At 35.2% G+C, this 24,131-nt stretch overlaps 1 protein-coding gene and 1 long non-coding RNA gene across 3 annotated transcripts in view; one reads left to right on the top strand and one right to left on the bottom strand.

Annotated features, from left to right (window-relative positions):
• LOC144231858 (uncharacterized) overlaps positions 1-15,901 on the top strand; it is a 53,624-nt gene extending 37,723 nt beyond the window's left edge. For both annotated transcript variants that reach the window (XR_013335213.1, XR_013335214.1), the window contains 3 exons: positions 2,216-2,298; positions 3,410-3,466; positions 15,484-15,901. This is a non-coding gene — a long non-coding RNA (uncharacterized LOC144231858). The remainder of the gene's footprint in view (positions 1-2,215; positions 2,299-3,409; positions 3,467-15,483) is intronic.
• Positions 1-24,131, bottom strand: part of SECISBP2L (SECIS binding protein 2 like) — a 66,694-nt gene that overhangs the window by 30,897 nt on the left and 11,666 nt on the right. The window contains exons 2-11 of the mRNA XM_077764451.1: positions 21,225-21,403; positions 18,855-19,179; positions 17,104-17,239; positions 12,177-12,406; positions 11,874-11,898; positions 11,413-11,528; positions 5,756-5,890; positions 3,995-4,075; positions 3,312-3,479; positions 3,042-3,183 (exon numbers count right to left, since the gene is read on the bottom strand). Coding sequence (XP_077620577.1) covers positions 3,042-3,183; positions 3,312-3,479; positions 3,995-4,075; positions 5,756-5,890; positions 11,413-11,528; positions 11,874-11,898; positions 12,177-12,406; positions 17,104-17,239; positions 18,855-19,179; positions 21,225-21,403 — 1,537 coding nt within the window. The remainder of the gene's footprint in view (positions 1-3,041; positions 3,184-3,311; positions 3,480-3,994; positions 4,076-5,755; positions 5,891-11,412; positions 11,529-11,873; positions 11,899-12,176; positions 12,407-17,103; positions 17,240-18,854; positions 19,180-21,224; positions 21,404-24,131) is intronic.

Below are 24,131 nucleotides of genomic sequence, written 5' to 3'. Positions count from 1 at the left end.
TGGGAGAAGTGAAGGGGGAAAAATAGTTACAAATACAGAGGGAGGGAGGCAAACCATAAGACACTCTTAAATACAGAGACAATCTGAGGGCTGATGGGGAGGGTGGGGGAGAGAGGAAAGTGGGTGATGGGCACTGAGGAAGGCACTTATTGAGATGAGCAATGGGTGTTGTATATAAGTGATGAAACATGGGAATCTACCTCAAAAACCAAGAGCACAATTTACACAAGAGTTCGAGCCTCACATCAGGCCCTTAGTTGACACTGTGGGGCCTGCTTGAGATTCTCTCTCTCTCTCTGCCCCTCTCCTGCTCGCACTCTGTGATAAAAAGCTTTAAAAAAGAAATCCCATCTCAGGATTAATTTCTCAAGGATCTTGCTCTATCCCTTTTCCCTTTCATTTTTCAAGGTCCTCTTCGACCCCCAACTCTTTTCCCTAACTCCCTAACAAGAAGCTAAAATCTTCTGTATATATAAGAAAAACAAAAAACAGACAAACCAACAAAACCATTCCCCTGACTGGCTACCCCTCACTCTAAAGTACTATCGGTCCCCTTTCCTTCCTTACTAAATTTCTCAGTAGTCTGCTTTATCAGCTATTTACGCCGATGTGAATGTTATCTAGTTGTAGCTGAGTGACGAGGTGAGCTTAGTATCTCCTATGTGGCCATCTTCCCCAGAGGTCCTGAAGATTCTGCTTTCTCCTCAGCACTTCCCTCATCATTACAGTCTGGTCTTTGCCCTACCCATGTACTCACAAATGCTATTGTCAAGATCACATATAAGCATGCAATCGTGCAATCACTAAATCTAATTCTTCTCTCTGTCCTTTAAATCTGAGTATTCCAAAGACTTTATCCTTGAATATATTTCTCCTTTCTTTCCCCTAACAGCCTTATGTATTTCCACAGCTACACATCCCTTTTTGAAACTCAATGACTTCTAACCTAAACTGCACATACATAACTACATGTTAAATAGGTACCATTGGGATATCCCTAACTAGCATTTCAAATACAACAGGGCTGGAGTCTGTTCTTCCCAACAAAAATTCTTCTTCCATGATCCCTATTTGATATCATTATAATCACCACAATCCTCCAACTAGGAGAGTTTGGAATCCTCTTTGACCTGTTTCTACATTCCATCAGATACAAAACAAAAAACAAAGAAACCCTATCAATTCTTCATAATCTTTTGACATATCTATAATAATCTCATACTTTTCTTGGACTTCTGAAGAAAGTCAATTTTTTTGCAATCAATACTTTCCAATTTAAACACTGGTGACAGGTTAGAGGTTAATCTCATTTCCATCTGACAAGAACTGTACTCTCCCTTCAAAACCCAATCCAAATATTATCTTATGTGAAGTGATTTGTAACATCCTCCCCATACCTCTCTGTTGACATAAATCACTCTTCTCTTCTACAAGTTCATAAAACTTTGTTGGTATGGTACCCAAGGCACTGCTCTTTATTACTTATTTGTGTATGTCTTTCTCCCCAACTAGATTATAAACTTTTAATCGACAGGTTAAAATTCCACAGTCCTTGACATCCTTTCCATGTAAGTATTTACAGTTGTATAAATTAACATTTGTTAAATAAATCAAAGTTATAACAATAAAGCCATCTGAAATACCAAAGGTTAACAATCTCTTTTCCATAGTAATTAGTTAACATTTATTGGGTGATTATAACCTAGACACCCTTCTGACCACTTTACATGTACTGTCTCATTTATTCTTCAAAACAACCCTGAAGTAGGTACTGTCATTACCTCCATCTTAATGTCAGGAAATAACTTGCCAAGGACATACATGGAAGAACAGATTTCAAACCTAGGCAGCTCAACTCCAAAGCTCCTCTGCTTGTCGCCATGAGGCCAGACTCCGTCCGAAACACTGCTAACTCAGTTCCACTGCTACTGTTTCGTGAGATGCAATTGCCTCTCTCCCCAACTCAACAACATGCAACCCAAAAGCTTAGTACACATTCAATATTATTTTTCCTAACGGTTACTCAAAGCTAAGGTTTATACCGGACAGGTAACTAGCTATAGGTTTAAACGTTCTGCACATAGAATTAAGGTTATACTCTATTAATTATCTTTTTGTCTAAATATAAATGCTTTACGTAGCAACAGAAGAAACAGAATATGCAATTCTGCCTCTTAATATCTGCTTTTTGTTGGTGCCTTTTCCTTTCCTTTAGATAAAGGAATTTCTCTCCCTCTACAACTAAGACTATGAAAAGAAATGAGGGAACGCAAAAAAAACTGCTGAACTTTAAATCGGGTAAGGTTTGCTAAGATATACATTCCTATTTCAGCAGAAACCCAAATCATTCATATTCTCTCTCTCTCTCTCTCTCACACACACACACCCCTTGATCAAAACTCCTATGTTTCCCATTAACGAATTTAAAAGTTATAAAGCCAAATTAGTTGTGATTCTTATTTCAACCTCCTAAGAAGAAAAACATCAGCTGGTTCACAATTACACCAATTGACATTTGAGAAGAGACCCAAAAGGATCTGAAAGAACAAACCACCACTGATACATGAGGAAAGAGAACTCCGGGGAAAGGAAATAGTAAGCACAAAGATACTGAGCTAGGAGCATGTTGGGTGTGTCTGTGGAACAGCAGGGGACTGACTTACTACAGCAATGTGTGCCAGAGAGAATGGTGATGGAGGCAAAAAGGTCACAGGATCAGCTAAGATGAGGCTTTAGTCAGGACTCGAGCTTTATTCCAAGTGAGATCAAGAGCTACTGGAGGGCTCTGAGTAGTGGAGTGATATAATAATCCTGTTTATATTTTTAAAAGATCACTCCTTTCAAGATAGACTGCAGTTAGCAGGAAGGAAAGGTAGATAACAAGAGGCTACTACCATGCAGTACAATGAGGGGGCAACAAGGGTAACACAAGAGGAGCTGGTGAGAGGACTCTGGAGTTTTTAGATATATATAATTTAAATTAACAAGTTCAAAATATATTACCAAAAGCAAAGAGCAAATTCCTCAAATAAAGACATCACCTGTATATGACAGAGGTCTGGTGTTAGTAATCTGCCGTGCTTTCATTGCTTGTTGTTGTTTTTCCAGAGCTGCTAACATGTCCCCCAAATCCAGCTGCACAGGTGTTTTATTCTTTTTTCCAGCTGCCTTTGATAAAGCTTCCTGCAAGATAATATGAAAATATTTTTTTGTGATAGTATGAAAGTGTGGCAATTTATGATGACTATATTTGTCTCTCTTCCTGTCCCCAAATCTACCAATTACATTTGTCCATAAAAATGAATAAATACCTGTAGTTTTTTTTGCTCCATACTTATTTCTGAATATTCTTGAGCCGTGGCAAGGGCTGCTGCTAAAGCTTTCTTCTTCTGACTTTTTGCACGTTTAGGAACAGAAGTTGTTATGGGAATTGGAGTCTGAACTATATTGATTGGTGAGTTTTCAGGTAAATCATCCAACTAAGATAACCAGACAAAAACAATGTTAGTGATTCCACAAAAGTCTATCTTAAGGATAAGACAATCCAGAATGTGGGGTGTCCCCCAGCATAAGTGGACCGGACTCTTTGAGAATTCAACGTCATAAATAACAGAGTAAGATGATATGATCATCCAGACTGGAAAATAATAGAGACAAAACAGCTTAATACAATTGGTGATGCTTGTCTGGATCCTGGCCTGAAAACAAAATAACTCCCAAGTAAACAAAGTTTTCCAACAAGGGAAATGGACTGTATGCTATAGGATCATTTAATTAATGGTATTGTCTTGTCTGTAATAGAACTATGGATTTTACAGGAAAGTGTCTTTGTTCTGGCAATGCTGAAAATAAATATTAAGTACTAAATACATGGTTTTTTGTCTACCACGCTGCCCCACGTCTTTATACTAAAATCTAATACTTCTTTTCAACATAACCATAGTTCAAAAGATGTTCCAATATTTTGCTTAATCTTTTAAAAAGGGCCACTTACTACTTTTGAAGACAGTTTCTGTTGAATAGTATCATCTTTAGCATTTCCATTCTCGCTTAGCTCTCGAAATCCATCTCCATCCTGAAATAGTTTCACATGTTAACTACAAGAAGTTCAAAGCAATAAACTCTAAAGAAAAACATTTTATAATGCTGAAGAGTAATAAAAACTGTGGGAGTAATTTTTTAAATTCTAAAAGTAATCTATTTAAAGTCAGTCTTAAAAAGGAAATCCCATTTCTCATGTTACAATATAGCTAATTTCATTATTCAACAAATGGGGCATACCTGCACATATCTACCCCTTGGATTTCTGTATCTACTATACCATTTTTATTAATTCTACTTAAAAAAACTTTTACAGATGTTGTGAGAGAGAGCGTGCACACACATGCACACATGTGCGTATGAGGAGGAGAAGGGCAGAGGCAGAGACAAAGAATCCCAAGCAGGCTCTGCACAGTTAAGTGCAGAGCTTAATCTCACCAACTGTGAGATCATGACCTGAGCCCAAATCAAGAATCGGACACTTAACTGACTGAGCCACCCAGGAGCCCCTAATTAATTCTACTCTTAAAATGGGTAGGTAATTCGAAAGAAATTCAAAAAGGATTGTATCACATGTCAGATAATCTGGAAAATATTTTCAACAGATGGCTTAATATGAATGTCATAAATATATTCCCTAACCTGCAATACTATACCCAACTGTCAATAAGGTTAAAAAACTAAGAAAAAATTTTTAAAACCCTATTCAAAGTAATTTCTTCACCAATATCCTCTTTTACAGTGAAAATTATATCTAATACTTTTAACTAAATATAAGTGTGTAACCAATTATATGGTAAAGTGCAAATAATAAATCTGTCACATAGACTGGTCTTCCTAACTGAATAATTGAGATGCACTCTCAATTTCTTTAGGTCAATTACTAAACTTATCTAACATGTTATTCATCTCGAGCCTCTGGCCTCAAGCACATTTTACAGTTTAATTTCTATCTATTGACCCATTTTATAGAAACTATGATCCAACAATGAGTTATTCAAATGAGTTACCAGAGATGCTGCTAACCATGCTGACACAACCAAATTCTACTCATTCTTTAAAATCTGTTGCAAAGGTTATCTCTATCCTACCACAAACTCAAAGCAACTTGTTTCTCCCTTCAATTCCAACCACACCCCAACAAGTATTAGTTGTGCACGCATCTACATTTCTCTTCTGTACGGCAACTTCCCTAAGGCTACTGTGTTTACCGAATCACTCATGCACCTTGTCTTACACATATAACAAGCCTCCAATAATAGCCATATAGATGAATAAACAATAAAAACATGGCACAAACTTTCTGCCTAGTAGAGATGTAAAATAGCTTTGTTCTCTAAGATTCTCCTGGCTAGCAGCACAAATTAACTAGACTAAACCATTCAAATCTAAAAAACTTGAAAAAGAGACTAAACGATAATAAAAAAAATTAGGGAGAAAGTTTCATGGTAGGTGAAACCCACGTAAGATCAAGTTCTATCTCTACATGTTACCTCAAATAAATACGCATAATGAAAGTTATAGAGATAAACATTAATGAACTTAATGTTAGACTAACTATATATATCCAAGATAAAAATCAATCAGTATTTCTAAGCAATTAATAATCTAATATCAGAATCATGTATTAAGATATAAAAAGTACTTATGTAAGAAAAATAATTTCTTAATGGGAACATTTGCTATTAACAGTTTACAGAGACTGAAAAAATACCTCAAAATATAAAGACTCAGAATTTGAGTCGCCTCTATGAGATTGACTGGCGTTTAACTGCTTATTATCTTGTCTCTTTTGCAAATTCTGTCTTCTTTCTGAGGAAGTACTATGTCCTCGGCATCTGAGTCCAACCTAAATAAGTCCCAGAAGGAAAAAATATATGTCTTATTATTTTAAGTGGACGTTTACCTGAAATATAACATACAGAAAAGTACAAATAACTCAATGAACTTTCATAAAGTGCACAATTATAAAATTTACAATTTATTTTGACAAATTTAAGGAAAATATAAAAATGTGACAATGCAAGTTAGTTTCCCCCCATACAAGAATGCTTCTTCACTTTACACACAATAGCTAAATACTGGAACCAACCCAGACATCACTGATTGGGAGAACAATTAAACTTACTGTGGTACATCCACACTAAACAGTACTCAGCCACTAAAAGGAATAAACTATTGACGTACTCAACAATCTGGACGAATCTCCAGAGATTCACACAAGTCAAAAAGCCAATCCTAAAAGGACTGTATGAGTTCATTTATAAACATTCTTAAAATGACAAATTATAGAAAGTGGGGAACAGATCAGTGGATTCTAGGGGTTAACAAGAGGCTGGTAGGAAAAGGAGAGAAGTGTGACTACAAAAAGGAAAAACATGAGGGATCCTTGCAGTAAGAGATCTGTTCTGTATCTTGACTATATCAATATCCAGGTTTTAAGAACAGATTGGTTTTGCAAGATGCCATCACTGGGAGCAAGTACACATTACCTTTTCATTAAACTATGATAAGTCTTCTTCTTTTTTTTTTTTTTAATGTTTTATTCATTTCTGAGAGAGGGGAAGAGACAGCATGAGCAGAGGAGGGTCAGAGAGAGAAGGAGACACAGAATCTGAAGCAGGCTCCAGGCTCTGAGCTGTCAGCACAGAACCCAATGTGGGGCTCAAACCCACGAACCATGAGATCATGACCTGAGCTGAAGTCAGACGCTTAACCGACTGAGCCATCCAGGTGCCCCACTATGATAAGTCTTCTAATATCTGTGGTTTTATTTAAAAAAGAAAACCAATTCCTAGAAAAAGGTTAAAAATTAAAACCCTTATTTCCATGAAAACAGATTTAGGAGAATAAATTTCTCATTCAATCCATAAATCATCATCCCATTAACAAATGTATGAAATGTTCAACTGTCATAAAAGCCAAATTAAGAATCTTAAGACATTTCAAGACACCCTCTTCTACCCAATACAGCCAACATGAAATGCATCTCTTAACCAGGACACTTAGAAGATGTGAAAATTATCTTCATCACCCAAAAATTACCCAAAACTTGCAACGATAAACAGAAGTTGAAGCAGATCTGGAACAGAAGGTAATAATATACAGACTTTGGATGATGAAATCAAAATTATGCACACAAAGACCTGGAAGCACCTAGCAATTCCCATGCTATGCAACTGGTCTAAAAAGACTTGCTGATAAGAAACAGAATTTTTTTTTAAAGAAAGAAAATTTTTAAAGGTGGCTTGGTGATTCAGTCCATTAAGTGTCCAACTCTTGGTTTCAGCTCAAGTCATGATGTCACATTTCTTGAGATCAAGTCCGTGTCAGCTGTGTGCTGACAGAATGGAGCCTGCTTGGGATTCTCTTTCTCCCTCTCTCTGCCCCTTCCCATTCTCTCTCTTGCATGCATGCATGCATGCTGAAAGGAAAAAAGAAAGAGAAAGACAGAGGGAGGGAGGGAGNAAAGAAAGAAAGAAAGAAAGAAAGAAGGAAAGAAATTTATACTCTTTTGCAAGGTAGGCTGCATGGCAGAACAATAAGCCAGAAGACGGTCACACTGCAAATTTAATTCTTCCACTTGGCTACATCCTATAAATATCTGTTAAGAAACTAGATAATTTTCCAGATACTCAAGAGTTTCTTAATTTTAAATATTCACCTCATTTTAAAATAGGCTCATAAACGTATATAGAGAAATGGACAGAGAAATACATACACAATAAAACAAATCTCAGTAAAACGTAAGCCGGCATATAAGCTGGTAGCTATATGAATGTTTTCTGTAAAATTACTTCACCTTTACTCTTTAGAAATTTTCACAAAATAGTTTTAAAATTGGCTCAGGTAAAGAAACTCCTACAAGACTGGTAAAACAAATGCAATTTATAATGTCTAGGTAAAAAACAACTTAATTCACAAATTAACACTGAAGTGAGTACAAAGACTCAAAAGAGATTAATTCTTCAGCACAAACTCTTCTTTAAGACTATAAAATGCAAGAGATTAATTCTTCAGCACAAACTCTTCTTTCTCTGGACAGTCACTATCACAAAAAAGTAAATGTAAACCTGCCCTCCAAAGGCATTCAAATTGTATCACAAGTATGGCCTACTGTAAAGAAGTTAGTGTATTTGCATTAATGTTGCTGCAAACACTAAAACAATTTTTTTTTTTTATTTGAGAGAGAGCGAGCGAGAACATGCAAGTGAGAGAGAGGGGCAGAGGGAGAAAGAGAATCTTAGGCAGGCTCCACACTCCGTGCAGAGCCCAACGTGGGGCTCGATCCCATGACCTTGGGATCATCATCCAGGTGCCCCTAAAGATAAACTTCTTAAAGCTATTTAAAACATAAACTTGTTTGTGGCGATAATAATGAGCAAAGTCAAAAATAAACATGAAAACCTAGCAAAATATCTGTAACTCACATTATGAACTGAAGGCTCCTAAAAATATTTTAAATATGATAAGAGCTTGATCAACTTGATTTTAAAAATACACCCCAAAAAAAGGAAAAAAATAAATCAATATACAAGAAAAAAAGAGCAAAAGATATGACAAGTTCAAACAAAAAAATACAAAGAGCCAATAAACATATGGAAAGATGCTCAACATTAATATACCATTTTCACCTAATTGGCACAAATCCAAAATCCTAAAAATACACAATCTCTAAAGTTACATGGAAAAAGGCACTCTTTACATTATTGTCAAGACTTAAATGGTATCAAATAACAGAAATGATTTATCTTTTCACCCAGCAGTCCCTTAACCAGCAATTTACTTTGCTGCTATACACACACATTTCTAAATGATACTGCAGCTTGTCTATAACAGCAATAATTTACAAACAATTCAAGTGTCCATTAATAGGAAGACTACAGAAACTAACAAGGATATATCTATACTTCAAACATTAGGAGTTATTTTTTAAAAGTACGGAAGTCCTCTATGTAATAATATGGAACTGTCTCCAAGATACATTGATAAGTGATAAAAACAGAGCACAGAAAAGAAGGAAAAAACATAAGATACATAATTATATTTACTTAGAATGACATGAAAATATACAAAAAAAACCTAATTAAACAGGACTTACAGGGAAGAGAAGACAAGGGGAGACAGGGTGAAAATGAGTTTTTTTTCGTTGTATAATCTTTTTCATCTCTTCTATTTTTCAACCAACACATAAAACAAAACCTTTTTTTTTTAAACTAAAGTTTTTAGCTTCTGTACATTGTTTAATATTAAGGTTACAACGGGGCTCCTGGGTGGCTCAGTTGGTTAAACATTCAACTTCAGCTCGGGTCATGATCTTGTGGTTCGTCAGTTCGAGCCCCACATTGGGCTCTGTGCTGACAGCTCAGAGCCTGGAGCCTGCTTTGGATTCTGTGTCTCCCTCTCTCTCTTTGCCCCTCCCCCACTCACGTACACTCTCTCCCTCAGAAATAAATATTAAAAACAATTTTTAAATTAAATTAAGGTTACATCACAGTATATAAAGAATCTGTCTGTTCAAATGTTAAAACACTGGTGAAAACATTAAAAATCAGTTAAAACAGCATGGTACAGGTTCCAAAATCTGATAAATGTAACAAACAGCCCAGACACAGCACCTGAGACATAAGAAATTAGTAAATGAGTGAAAGGGTAAAACAAATCAGAAAAAGAATAGATTAAAATTTTAGGACAACTGGTTAACTACTCAAAATTTACATCATTATTATATCATGCATCCAAATAAATCTCAGATTAAAAAGGTGTTGCAACATTATGCTATAAAAAAGTAGCAGAAAATACAAGTGAATGTTACTTCATTTCTAAATGACTTTTTAAGCCTATAAACAATCAGAAATTACAAAAGGAGAAAATATTTTAACTTATAGGAAAAAAAAGATTCCGAACATCACAAAACAAATACAAACTTAAAAATATTTTTTAATATAAAAAAAAAATATTTTTTTAATGCTTGTTTATTTTTGAGACAGAGCATGAGCAGGGGAGGGGCAGAGAGAGGAGACACAGGATCCAAAGCAGGCTCCAGGCTCCAGCACAGAGCCCAGTACAGGGCTGGAATTCATGAACCGCAAGAGTATGACCTGGGCCAAAGCTGGACACTTAACCAGCAGAGCCACACATGTTCCCCACAAATACATACTTAAGAAAAGGTCTAACAACATATCAGTAGTAGAAAACACACTGCTCAACATCTGGCTTCAGTTCTTCTGGAATGAAGAGAGATGCAAAATAAACAAAACCTAACAGACTTCATGTATGTGTTTGCNCTCTTCCTCACCGGTTGTTAAGGCTCCACAGTGATATTACCTCCTCTCCAGTGGGCTATGGATACCAAAAGTCATAGTCTAGCAAGTTACAGTTTCAACATAAAATGTCAGCATTTAACTAACCATTTTATAGATTTTATCTCATCTACATAAACAATTCTTGCTTTAGCTATTTTGTTTCTAATCAAATAAAGCTAGACTGTCTCACATGCCTGGCACAAACAACAGTTGACTCCTAACCACAGGGAAAAGGGCATTATTCTGCTTGTTTTTCCCACAGCCTAACTGATGTTAGGGTGCATATGAAATACTTCACTTCAGGGAAGCAAATGAGCAGCCAAGTATTTGGCTACTTAATCCATTAGTAACTTATTCTTATTTCAGTTCATACACAGATCTATTCACATGATACCTTTAATTCCTTAACTAGATTTAAGGAGTCCAGGAAGTCTATCTACAAGTTGAAAAAGAAAAATGCTGACCAACAAACAACTCCCTGATTTCACAGACAACCAACACAGGAAGACAGTTCCTGAAATCCATGGCAGTATAGAACCTGGTCTGCTGCACTGCAGCTAGAATGATACTGCTCTCCCACATCACAACATGAGGGAGCAATCGCTGTGGCACCAGGACAGGCACACAGGCTGTAGCTTGGGGTTTTCGTGGTCAGGTAAAGACATATGAACAAGGCTGCAGTTCTAAAGTTTAAAGAATCAATATTTATGGCACTAAAATGCTTTTAAATATTTTATATGGATAAACAAAGCCAGGACAGATGAAGCAGGCCTGAGGATATTCTTCTTTAAAAATATGAAATATACAAATATATTTCTCAAATACAGCAAACTATAAAAGGAACATATAACTATATACACACCACTTACAGTCAACATTTTGCCATTCTGTTTCATTAAGTATTAATTTTATCGGCTAAGCCATTTTAAAGTTACAAACACCATGATATTTTACTATTACTATAATTCAACACACAACTCCGAGAATTAAGGACACTGCTTTTCAAGACCACCATATCATTTACAATAATTCATCTCACACTAATCAAATTTCAAATTGAAATTACCTGTGAATTATTTCTTTGTTCAGTCTGCCTTCCACCTCTAGAAAACGCCTGATTTTTTTCCATCCAAGGTTTTTTCTGAGTTGCCTGGCAAGTTACATCGGACCAATTTACACCACCTGTAACCAATGAGATTTTAAGAAAATTATTTATTTATGAAAAATGCCAAAACCTAAATTATCCCTTAACTTCATGTACTGAAATTCAGTCACTATAAACTAACACTGGAAATTTCTCTACAAACTTTAGGTGGTATTCCAGTTCTTAGTAGTACAAGTGTCATCTCACAGAATTACCTCCAGCTGGCATTATCTCAATTTTCATCTGTACTTTCAAAGTAACGTGAATCTCTCTGGAAGATTTCTAATTTTTTTGTAGCATCAGCAAGCTTCATGCTTAAAAGCAAAACTATGACACGGATAAAGAAGAAAATATAGCAAAAACAGTATGCAGAAAATAAGTACCTGTACATATAGATGATTCCACATGCTAAAAATAAAAACAAAAAGACAATTATTTTCTGCTGAAGAGTCAACACTATATGCCTTGCAAAACATTTCATAACTCAGTCTACTGTGAAGCATGCTTATTATAATCTTAGAAAAAATATTTCTCCATAAATATTTTTATGTTATTATACAGAATAATTTTGATCCATTCTATTTCACAGGAATTGTTAATGAAAATAGATACTTAAGCTTCAGCAAGGATACAAAGATAATACTGACACAGATGACTCGTAAAGAAATCAAAGCAGTATTACATACATTCATGGTGCTAGAATCAGGATTTCTCAAAGCCCCTGCTGCAGGCTGGTTGTTGCTGTGTTTGGGACTGCAGTAGCCACTATCACTGTCAATGTCGGCTTCACTAGCCCCCTGCTCACTAGAGGATTCAGCAGTGGGATGGGATGCTCTTCTCCTTCTGCCTTTGGACTTCCAGAGCATTGTGGCAGAGCTCTCCGAGAGAGATTTGTTAGCAATATCTGACGGGAAATCTATGAAGCAAGGAAGGTGTGACATCTCTTTGTGAGGACCAAGTTGATAAATTCTTGTTAAATTATCATTAAGGTCATAAGAAAATGAAGGTATCTAACTTCATACATGGAGAAAAAAAGCAAAACCTTTTTTGAAAAGCTCAAAAGGTAATAAGATGTTCCTGACAAGCTGGTTTATGACACATATATATTATGAAAAGAGAATAAAGTATTTGCATACATTTTAAAACAAACCACCATTACCCACTTAAAATTAACATCACCCACCGCATAAAGTCCAATGCATGCCCCCTCCACCACTGCCTCCTTTTCCTCCTCCTGGGTTACCTTTATTTGGAAATCTATGTTTATCATTTCCTCATTTTTTAAAATAGGTTTTTCATGGATTTTTATATTCCTAAGTAAATCATGTGATTTTGCAGTTTTAGCTTTCTAAAGATGTCCATTTTCTTTTGTGATTTGCTTCCCAGTCTGCCCCATTCCCCAACATTAGTTTTGAGATTCCAACGCACATGGCTATAATTCATTAATATCTTTAAAATCTAGAATGCCTTTGTATGAATATACCATACCATATATTATTTATTCTTTGTACCACTGATGGGACACTTAGGCTGTTCTGGGGTTTTGCGTTATTGAATAATATTGCTGTAACCATTCTATTTTCTTTTTTGATGTTTATTTCTGAGAGAGAGACAGAGAGAGACAGAGAGAGAGACAGAGAAAGGTAGAAAGGATCCACACTGTCAGTGCAGAGCCTGATGTGGAACTTGAACTCACAATCCTGTGAGATCATGACCTGAGCAGAAATCAAGATTACCTGTGCTGTAACCATTCTTATACATACATTCGAAGGTGTTTGTGTGAATATGGAAGTTTTTTTAAGGTAAATACTGCCAGGATTTACAGGATACACATACTTTACTTTGTAATGCCAAATCATTTTCATTCACACTGTTTAAACAGTTTACATACCCAAAAGCAGGATATAGATATCCTCAATGATTCACATACTTATCAAGTATTTGATACTATCTTCTAGGCCATAAATTTTACCAACTGTTAAATACAAAGAGAAGGCTCACTGTGGGGTTTTAATTTGTATTTTTTTGCCTACTAATGAGATTTGATATCTTTTTCTGATGTTTTTAGCCACTAATGTTTTCCCTTCTGTGAAATACTTAGTTTTGAACTGTTCGACTTCTACCTATTTTTCTAGTGAGTTGTCTCTTATTTTGGATTTCAGAAATTGTAATTAAAAGACATAAAAAAAATCTTACAATCTCCTCCCAACGCAACAAATAACAATGTTCTTTTTTCCACATTTCTGTCCATAATTTTCACACAGCACCAATACAATTATGAGTTGTGCTATTTAATATTATACATATGTTCTTCATAATTATAATGTAAAAAGGCTCCATATTATTCCAGAGTGGATGTCCTGCACTTCTCCTGACTTGTCACCTGTTACTAAACATTAGAATGCTTTCTGTGTGCTAGTCAATCCCTTTTTGTTTTAGGGAAATATATCCATCGTGGATACATTAATAGGAGAGGGACATATGGGCCAAAAGAAAAATTCCTATAGTCCTACCAAATTGCTTCAAACCCCTGGTAGGTACTATGTCCCAGGGGCCCTGAGATCAATATGGGATCATTTTCTTATTGATTCATATGAGTTTTTATGTCTTCATACTAATACTCTGTCAGTTATAGGCCTGGTAAAAACTCTTTTCCAGGTCTGTGGCATATTCTTTCACTCACTTCTGACAGACAGAATTTATTTCAGATATAGTTCCCTTTCTGCTGTCATAAAGATATATTCCTGTATTTTCTTCTACTGTGATTTTCCCACTTGTCCTTAATCCACCTGAAACAGACTTGCATGTACTGTAGGCTATCCGTAACGCTATCCCCGTCATGTTCCATGTAGGTGTTTCCACATACATATGACTCTGTTTCTGGGCCCCCTGTTCTAATTTTCATATGCTGCATTTTGTATACTGTATCTTTTGTATAACGAATTAAGATAGTGTAATAGGTCTTGATCTTTAGAAGAAAAGTTCTCTTCTTCTCAAATGATCCTTTTAGAATTAGTTTGTTAAGTTTCCCAAAACTTCCTATTGAAATTTTGATTAGAACTATACTGTTAGTTTCACAACCACCATCCTGACTGGAGTCACCGAGAAATCTGAGTTATTGTCTCCATATCATTCCCCATTTAAAACCTTTGAGAACTTCTCACTGCATTTACAAGATCAAAATCACATAACCTGACTTATGAGCCCTAAATCCTCATTTTTTTTAATGTCCTACCATAAAGTTAACGATTTTCTGCATAAATACACATTCCCACTAACAGCATATCAGCATATCAGTCTTTTTTTCTTCACATCTCCAGGAGCACTTGTTATTTCATGTCTTTTTGATTCTAGCCACTCTGGCAGGTGTAAGGTGATACCTTGCTGTGGTTTTGATTTGCATTTCCCTGATAATGAGTGACGCTGAGCATCTTCTCATATGTCTATTGGCCATTTGTATATCTTCTTTGTTTTTGCTCTTTGTTTTATTTTGGTTTGGGTTTTTTGGGAGGCGATTGTTTTGTTTTGTGGTTTTGGGGGTATCTGGAGGTTTTTTTGTTTTTTAGAGAGAGTGGGTGAGCAGGAGAGAGGGGAAGGGCAGGAGAGAAAGAGAAGGAGAGAAAGGGAGAGAGGGGAGGGAGAGGGAGGGAGGGGGAGGGAGAAGGAGAGAGAATATCTTAAGCAGGCTCCACATTCAGTGAGGAGCCCAATGTGGGGCTCCGTCCCATAATCCTGGGGTCATGACATGACCCAAAATCAAGAATCAGATGCTCAGCTGAGACACCTAGGAGCCCCTATATCTTCTTTGGAAAAATATCCATTCAGGTCCTCCATCCCATTTAAATCAATTATCTGTTTTTTTTTTTCTGGTACTCAGCAAATATTTTGGATATTAAGCCCCTACTGGATACATCATTTGCAAAAATCTTCTTCCATTCAGTAGGTTGCCTTTTTGCTTTGCTAATGGTTCATCTTTTCACTTTCTATTCTTAGGTTTTAGAAGATTGTCTTCGTAGTCACTTAATGAGCAAGCCAAAGAAGTAAGGATTTTAAAGCAGTCCCAGTGTTAAAAGCATGAAGAAGTCCCTCTGATTAGGAACAACCAAAACACAGAAACTGTTTAATACGTTACACTGTGATCCTTTTTTGTTAATCTTGCTGCTTTATGAGCTACAAACTACACACAATGACTGTACTACCAACAAGATTGCTTTTTAACTGATTCCCAGATCCTTTCTTACTCCTAAGAGATCTAAGCAATTGTAAAACAAAACAAAAAACCTGAACTCATGTCTAAAGAAAACATACAGCCCAAATAAAAGAAAGTATGCAGAGGGCACCTGAGTGGCTCAGTCAAACGACCAACTCTTAAAAAAATTTTTTTTTAATTTTTCATTTATTTCTGGGAGAGACAGCGTGAGCAGGGGAGGGTCAGAGAGGGAGATACAGAATCTGAAGCAGGCTCCAGGCTCTGAGCTGGCTGTCAGCACAGAGCCCGATGCGGGACTCGAACCCACAAACCGTGAGATCATGACCTGAGCCATATTCGGACGCTTAATCTACTGAGTCACCCAGGCGCCCCAAACGACCAACTCTTGATTATGACTCAGGTCACAATCTCATAGTTCATGAGTCAGCCCCAACTTGGGCTCTGTGCTGACAAAGCAGAACCTTTTTAAGATTCTCTCTCTCCCTTTCTCTCTCCCTCTCCCTCTCTCTCTCCTTCTCTCTCTTTCCCTTCCCTGCTTTCTCTCAAAATAAGTAAATAAACTTAAAAAAAAAAAAAAAGAAAGTATGCACCATCAAATTTGTTTTAAGCCACACCAAACTGCAGACTGGAGATTATAGAGGGGTAAAAAGTAAATGTGCCTTTGAACAGATCTAATTCTTGGTCTTGGATCCTTAACAAAAGTTTTTAGTAGTGTCAATGACAATGGGTGAGAAGAGACAGTTATCTACTCTATAGCTATTAAGCTAAGATTAAAGATACAAATTGGAATTTAATAATGTAAACTGGAAAATAGCTAGAATACTATAAGACTATTAATTTTTATCTATTATCAGGATAAAGCTTTCTTACTTAATGTTTATATAGTCCTCTAAAAAACTCTGTACAAAATTATATCCTCCAACTAGCCCAAAATTTTTACTTGCTTGACAGGATACAGGTGCCACTCAGAGGTTTGGTTGAGATCTGTGCTAAAACATGGCACAGAAAACTTGCCAAGTTCTTCCTATAAAGATATTATACAATATTAAGACATTTTATAAAGCATTTTAACCTAGTTATAAAAACATACAATTCTGATTTCTGCCAAAATGAGGCCTCAAATTCCTACAATATCTGCAAAATTCCATCTCTGATTTCTGAAACGCTGCACTAAGGGAATAAGTACACCTCAAACCCTGCTCAAAATTGCACATTAGCCAGCAAGCAAGTTGAAAGAACAGTATAAAGATGGACTGCTTTTATCCTTCCTAGAGAATTTCACAAAGTGGCAGGATAAAGGGATGAAAGTCTAGAATCCTGAAAAGTGGTACAGTCCATAATTATAAAGTCAATACATGACAACAGATAAAAATCAGTGAGGTACATATAAGAACCTTGCTTACCAGTTTGCTGTGAAGCATCTACCAGAAGCACAATTTTTGATCGATTATCAGGACCTGCTGCATTTGTTTCTTTCTGAGTAGCTACATTTTTCACCAGTGGCCTTTTGCTTTTTATGTGCTGTTGTAAAAGCTGTTGCTGATTTAAGCACAAAAAAATAAAAATAATAATTTAAAATCCTACTCAATGTACTAAATAAACATCATAAAATACATAACCACTATAAACACACTTAAATGTATGTTCTAAATTAGTGGCTCCCAACCCATAGGGAAAGAGGGTTACTGTATTAGGAATTCATGGAATTATCTGCAGCCAGTTAAATAACATATTGTACACACATTTTAATGCTGTTTTTCAAATAATCATTAACACTGTGACTAACAAAGTACTAATCCATTTTTAACTGTTACTTGCACTTTATATTTTCTCAATCAATAATTAATAAGTAATAGGAATATAATGTCATATAATGGGTTGTCAATTTTTACTTAGAAGAGTAATAAAAAAGGGTAGTAGCTTATCCAAAAGATAAATTTTACTTTCACGATAGCAAGAAAGTACAAAAATAATTTCTGCTTTAGAGCTTAAAAAGAAAACATAAAAAGACTGATCCTTTTCTTCACTTTTTAACATGAGTATTCATCACTTAAACATGATTTATACAGAACTCTGAATTTAACTTCCTAAGTTCAAGTGCTGGAAATGCAATCTGAGAGATCATGTTTCTTCAACATCTAAAAGTTATATATTACTATAGTATTTCTTTACATTCTTCAGAGGTCCCAAAAGAATTTCCCTTGACCCAGTGTATCCATGAACAAAGACTAAAAGCTTTTTAAAGCAACCTCTGCTGCATGTCTGTATTTTAATTTGCGAAAACTATGCCAGAATACAGCAAAGACTTTTCACTCAAGAAGCTGGGCTGATGGAATCTAGGAAAGCATCAAGTCCTTGATGAAACAGCCCTAAAATACATCTAAGAAATCATTCTGCCTTCTATCAGCTGAGATGTGCTAAGAAGAAACGTGGTTTTTCTTATTTGCTTTGATATTAAGGCCTCAATATAAAAGTAGCCTTTTAGTTAAGAAACAGTTACCGACAATAAAACTTAAATCTCTTGTGTTCTCAAGGCCTTCATGTCTCCCTCTTTTTTTTTAAATTTAGTCAAAGCTGATCTTGACCAAGGGTGGTTTCACAAATTTATCTTTCATTTTCTTCGGCCCTAGGAGACTCTGTGTTCATGTAATATAAGAAAGCAATTCTTGAATAACAAAGTGTTATTACTACTAAAAATTCACAGGATATAAACAATGAAGCTGAAGGGATTTAATGAATCACAAATGTTCTTTTCCATAGTATCACCTGATTTCTGAACACTGAAATATATGTAGTGCATTTGTCATTCAATACCACTAGCATAGGATCCAAACTAACCACTTAGGAACACTGGTGTCACAATGCAATTTTTATCACTAAATTAAAATAAATTGGAAATATCTGTATATTATGATTATGTACAACTCTCTGAAGGAACCTAAAGATAACTGTAAATCATATCATCAATTAAGAATAAGCCACAATAAAAAACAGGAAAAATTATAAATGTTCTACCCTTGACTATTTTATAATAGTGAATGAAATGTTTTATCATAAATTCAGCATGAAAGGCTAATCAATACAAGTAGCAAATTACACAATTATTAACAACAGAAATATCAAACATAAAAGCCAATCAAAAAAAGTCACTTACTTTTGGTACAGCTGGTCCTCTATTACCATTTCTGCTTCGATGACTGGACAATGGGAAGACCTGTCCAAGCTGATTTGGACGCTCAGGGCATTCTGTGGTTATAGTATTTACAGTATTTGCAGCCTGAAAGGTGTTGGAGTAAGGTGTAGGAAAAGGATGATAGAATCCCATAACTTGGGCACATGGTGCTGGCATCAGCTGATAATATGTATACTCTGTAGAAACAGGTGGCTGAGCAGATATAATGGGGTAGGCAAGGTATGGTCCAGCAGGATTTGGATTGGGTTGCTGCCATCGCATATCATTGTTATACAACGGAAACTGTCTGTTAAAACCAAATGAAAAAAGAACAAATCTATTGACAAGTCTAAAAGTAATGGTAAAGCAAAATCTCTTTAATTCATTTTAATAAAAAATATATAGAACAGTGGCCTCATAATAAAAAAGATAAAATTATCATCTTATGTCTTTGCTATAATCACAGATTATTAAGTATGTGTAGTAACAACTTAAATGACAGTATAAAGGAATTCAACCTGATAGTAGTATTGCATCCCAAAATTTTAAAACTACATACCATTCTTATTTATAACTCAACCTCCTCAAGGTATTTCTGCCTAGAAGTTACACACCTAGCTGCTGGATCTGTCAACAAAGGCAGTCCAAAGTTCCCATCCAATGCTAACAACTGTGACAGCCCTCTGCAAAAAGCAGAGTAAGGTGATCACAGTGTAAGGTGATAATTACAATGAGTGATCTGATTCTTCCACCTCTCATTCTTCAGCACAGTCCCAGGCCTCCTACTCCTCTTCCATACTCCGCCAACCACTGGCCAAGTCAAGCTCTTCTCCAGGCTCCCCCCGTTGGCAATGGAAGCAACATTCAGGTCCAAAGGAAAGAAGAGACAAGCCTGTCCACTGCCATCTTATCCCTAGCATTAGAGTTTTCTCTAGTGCAATTCTTACAAAGCATATGTAAGAGTCTTCCTGTCTCAGCAGTCCTTCCTGAAGATTGCTGCTGAAGCATGAGGGGTCAGGGGGGAGCTGGAGCATTGAGCTTTTCCTCACTATTCTCCCACAACAAAGTGCAATGGAAAAATGTTCACTGCCATAATTTAAAAAATATTCTTAAATAATCTGCTGGCTGGTTTACTCATTAATTCTCAAAGATTATTCAGTATAGTAAGAAAAATAAATCATACTTTACATTTGACCGTTTTATCAAATACAAAAATAGTACTATTACATTCGGCTTATAAGTCACTTCGAACATAGCCCAATATAGGAAAATTTTTTGATATAATGCTAACTTCAATTGGAAAGGATCCCTTACTCTTTGTCCAATCTCCAAAATTATAGTTTTAGAGATTATTAACTGGAATATTTAATATCTGATACAGCAGTTTATTGGTCTCATATCTCTTATATTCAGAATATCTGAAAGAATGTGTCCTGGCAAACTAGTGTGCCACATGATGGCTTAATGAGGTCTAGACTGCCTTCGCCTTCAGGGTAGTGGGGCAGAGGCTCGCACCCAGCTGCCCTATCCATCTATCCCAGAATGCTAGAGATGCATAATTTTCTATGTGTGATATTACTTGAAAGAGGCTAAAAGTATTTTTTTACAGCAATAAAATGAACTATACCAAGAAATACTAATCATTCAGATAGTCCAACAGGGTTAAAAAGGCTATCATGATTATCACAAGTTACACCCTAACCACTAGGTCACACGTTATCTGAACTGCAAGCATTCTGCTAAATCACCCTGTGACCATAGCACAGAAGCTAAATTTAAACTAGAATCAGAACCTAGAAATATATGTTAACCATAAAGGCTTCAATGTTAAGGACTATGCCTTGGTATTTTCTTCTTATGCCAGACGGTCCTGAAAATTGTGATTAGATACCTAATTTTTAAAAAAAGGGTTTCTGCTCACCTCTTTCTGAATAATTCATTCCTCCTTTTGGACCAATTTATTTCAAACTAGTTTTAATGACTTACTATAGAAGATATATCCAAAAAACTCCATTTCCCCTTAGAAAGACTGAGAAAACAACCCAGGTTAATAATTTTCAAATTTCTACATCACTTGGTTTTATTTACTTCTCTTAAAAAAGAGAAGTGGCTAATGTTTTAAAGGTATAAAAGGTGGGGCGCCTGCCTGGCTCCAGCTGGCGGAGCATGGAACTCTTAATCTTGGGCTTGTAAATTCCAGCCCCAGGTTGGGTGTAGAGATTACTTTAAAAAAAAAAAGTAAATAAACCTAAAAAAAGTTACAAAAGGGAAAAATTAAGAAGTATGCCTTCCAATTGCTATATTTCCCTACTCACCCATTCCTGCATGAAAAAGAAAATAATAATAAATTACCTATTAGACTGGTTTTCCTGCACAAATGGATAACAGGTAATCAGGTAGCTGGGAATTGGAGTTGGTTCTACACCAGAAACATTTCCATTATCATTTGGGAGTGCCATAGGGATCATAAATGCATCAGGATTTTTCTTCTGGGGAATAAATGGTTCTACCTCAGCTGACAGCTTGACATTCTTCAAAAAGAAAGTAAAACATACTGTTATTATGTGAGGAAAAAAAACAAATTCACGATTTAATAATAAAAGACTCAGTGTTTACAAACAGTAATTAGAACTCCTCAGTATTTACAAAACATCCAAAGGAACAGCAATGTCAAATAACCAAATATAATTACATTATTTAAGCAAAGACATAAAATAAAACAGGGAAAAACATATCAAAGGTTACTGCATTTCAATGAAATCATTTCTTACATAACGAAAGCTGTTAAAACAATCAAGGGTACAAGGAAGTCAGACTTGAGTCCAAAAATAAACCTAATAGTAAGAAATCTAGCTCTTCCGACAAAACAATGTGCTTTTAACTAATTTTGAGGGGAAAAATCATTAAACAGAGTTCTGAAGATAATCACTTTATATTTGTTTGAATAGTCTAAAAAATAGTCTATTTCTGTCCATTTCAGGAAATTAGATTAGTATAGTTTAATTAAAAAGGAAAATGTTTACAATTAATGAAAAAAAACATAAGCACAAAAACCTTCTTTTCACAGTTAAACTAAGAGAAAAAAATGAGTACTTTGGTTTCCCTCGAATAAACTGAAGGAATCCAGAACTCCTATTTTAGTTTATTTTGTAGCTTTTCTTATAAAAAATCTACAGAAACTTAAAAGATATGTTTAAAAAACTAAAGTATTTTAGGATGAACATGTAGGTGACAAAACTATAAAGACAAATAAATAAGACCCATAGAGGTCAGGATAGGAATTACTCATGAAATTACTATGAAAGGGAGTTGTGATCACAGGAGGCACCTGGAGAGCTTCTGAGTGCCTGGCAAAGCTCTACATTCTCACTTGGGTGATAATTACAAGGCATTCACCTTATATATAATTCATTAAGCTGTACATTGTTTTCATGTAGTTTTCCTTCTATATTTAACAACTTTTTAATTTAATTAAAAAAGAAAAATCTAAAAACACATGCTGCAAAAACAGAATGTTAAAAACCACATAAATATTACACTCTAAAAAGATACTGAACACTTCTTTCAGAAACCAGTAAGTGAAATGCAATCCAATGTTTCAAGCACTGAAATCGATTACCTCAAGGCAATAAGTCCTAACTAGAACTTTTTCCCAACCAACCCACTACAGTGGCATTTATTGGAAGCTCTGAGCAAGGGAGAGTTCCCAGAATAAATTTCAAGCCATGTTTCTCACAAAAGAAATCAGTAACAAATCCAAGAAAATCTGAAGACAGAATCTAAAGACTTAGATGAGATAGGCTCAATAGATAGCTTTTATTCAAAAAAAAAATTCTCTAAAAAGAATCCCCTAGAAATATTTAGAATGCTTGTAAAAAGGTGGAGAAGAAGAAGAAATCTGAATTATTTACAGCAGTATTAACTCAATATCCTTCCTACCTGATTTAACTTTAAAACCTACTTTTATACTATTAACCAAATCTGAAATAGAGACAGTACTTGCACTGTACTATACAGTATCTAGAAGCTGAAGCTGGTTTCTTAAATTTCAACCCTGGTGGCAAAAACTCCTTCAAATGCTTAAATAGTCTAAGTCAGTAATTTTCACTGTGACAGTCATCAGAATTAAAAAATCATTTATGTAAGATATAAAATATCAATCTAATAAATTTTGTTCCCTGGGACAAAAATAGGCAGGAAAAGCTGATTTTCAACAATAATGCACAGATAATGGAAACCTGCTTTATATAGTTCAGGCATAGGCATAAAGGGAGGGAAAACTTAAATCACACTGTAAGGACACTAAAAATGTAATTTTTAGGATTTCTTTGAAAAATCAAAAAGTTCTTTGAACATAAGAGAACTCTGAACAATTTTACAAATCTATTAGAAGGCATTAAGATCTTTAAAGACAAATGATTGTATCAAATTCCTATATGAAAAAGACACAATACTAATACAAAGAAATAAGATAATTTAAGGATAGTAAGTTTCCTGACACCTCTTGCCAAATAATGCCAACTCATAAAGTATTTTGGTAACAACAAATTCAAATTCTTGGCTCGTCAAAAGTTGTAACAAGTTTTTATACTAAGTTTCATTTTACTTCATAACAGTTTTATGAACTTATCAACCTGCTGTCCAGAAAGTGGCATGCGTAACTTACAACTAATATCTGTACATATGCACAGTATATACTGTGCATTAAATATTAAAGTTTGCAATGATTTCTATTCTCAGTCCAATTCTAATATCAGAGTTCAACAATAAAACTCACAAACACTGAAGTGATCCTTTGTTTTTAGCAAAAAAGAGAAGCTGCTGTAGTCAACAGCTGCACAAACAGAAGATGTCACTAGTAGGAACAGACTGGCAAACTTTCTCCTATAGTTACAACTCTGTATGGTCTTAAAAGTTGTTTGTTGTGACCCTGGGGACTTCAGTATCATACGCTAAAATGAAGCATCTGCTATTCTCAGGCCTAAAAAGTAATGTTAAGATCCCGAACTACTCTTAAATTCCACATAATAAAGTCCATACAGACAATATGTTAAGTAACCAACAAATTCTGGCAGTATTTTAATTATATTAGTATAGAAATCAAAGAAAAATGTCCTACATAGTGGACAACAAAACATGAAAAAATTAAACTAATTACTTCATACAATGATATTCCTCAGTTTGAATTTGTTTTTTAGTCTTTACTTTTGACAAGATCTATTTTTTAGAAATCAGAAATTTCAAAGCAGGGAGTTGTCT

This window comes from Crocuta crocuta, unplaced genomic scaffold (assembly GCF_008692635.1).
Source record: "Crocuta crocuta isolate KB4526 unplaced genomic scaffold, BGI_CrCroc_1.0 scaffold102, whole genome shotgun sequence".
Lineage (NCBI taxonomy): Eukaryota > Metazoa > Chordata > Mammalia > Carnivora > Hyaenidae > Crocuta > Crocuta crocuta.
The sequence above is the reverse complement of the archived record's forward strand: the minus strand, read 5'-3'. Positions and strand labels throughout refer to the sequence as shown.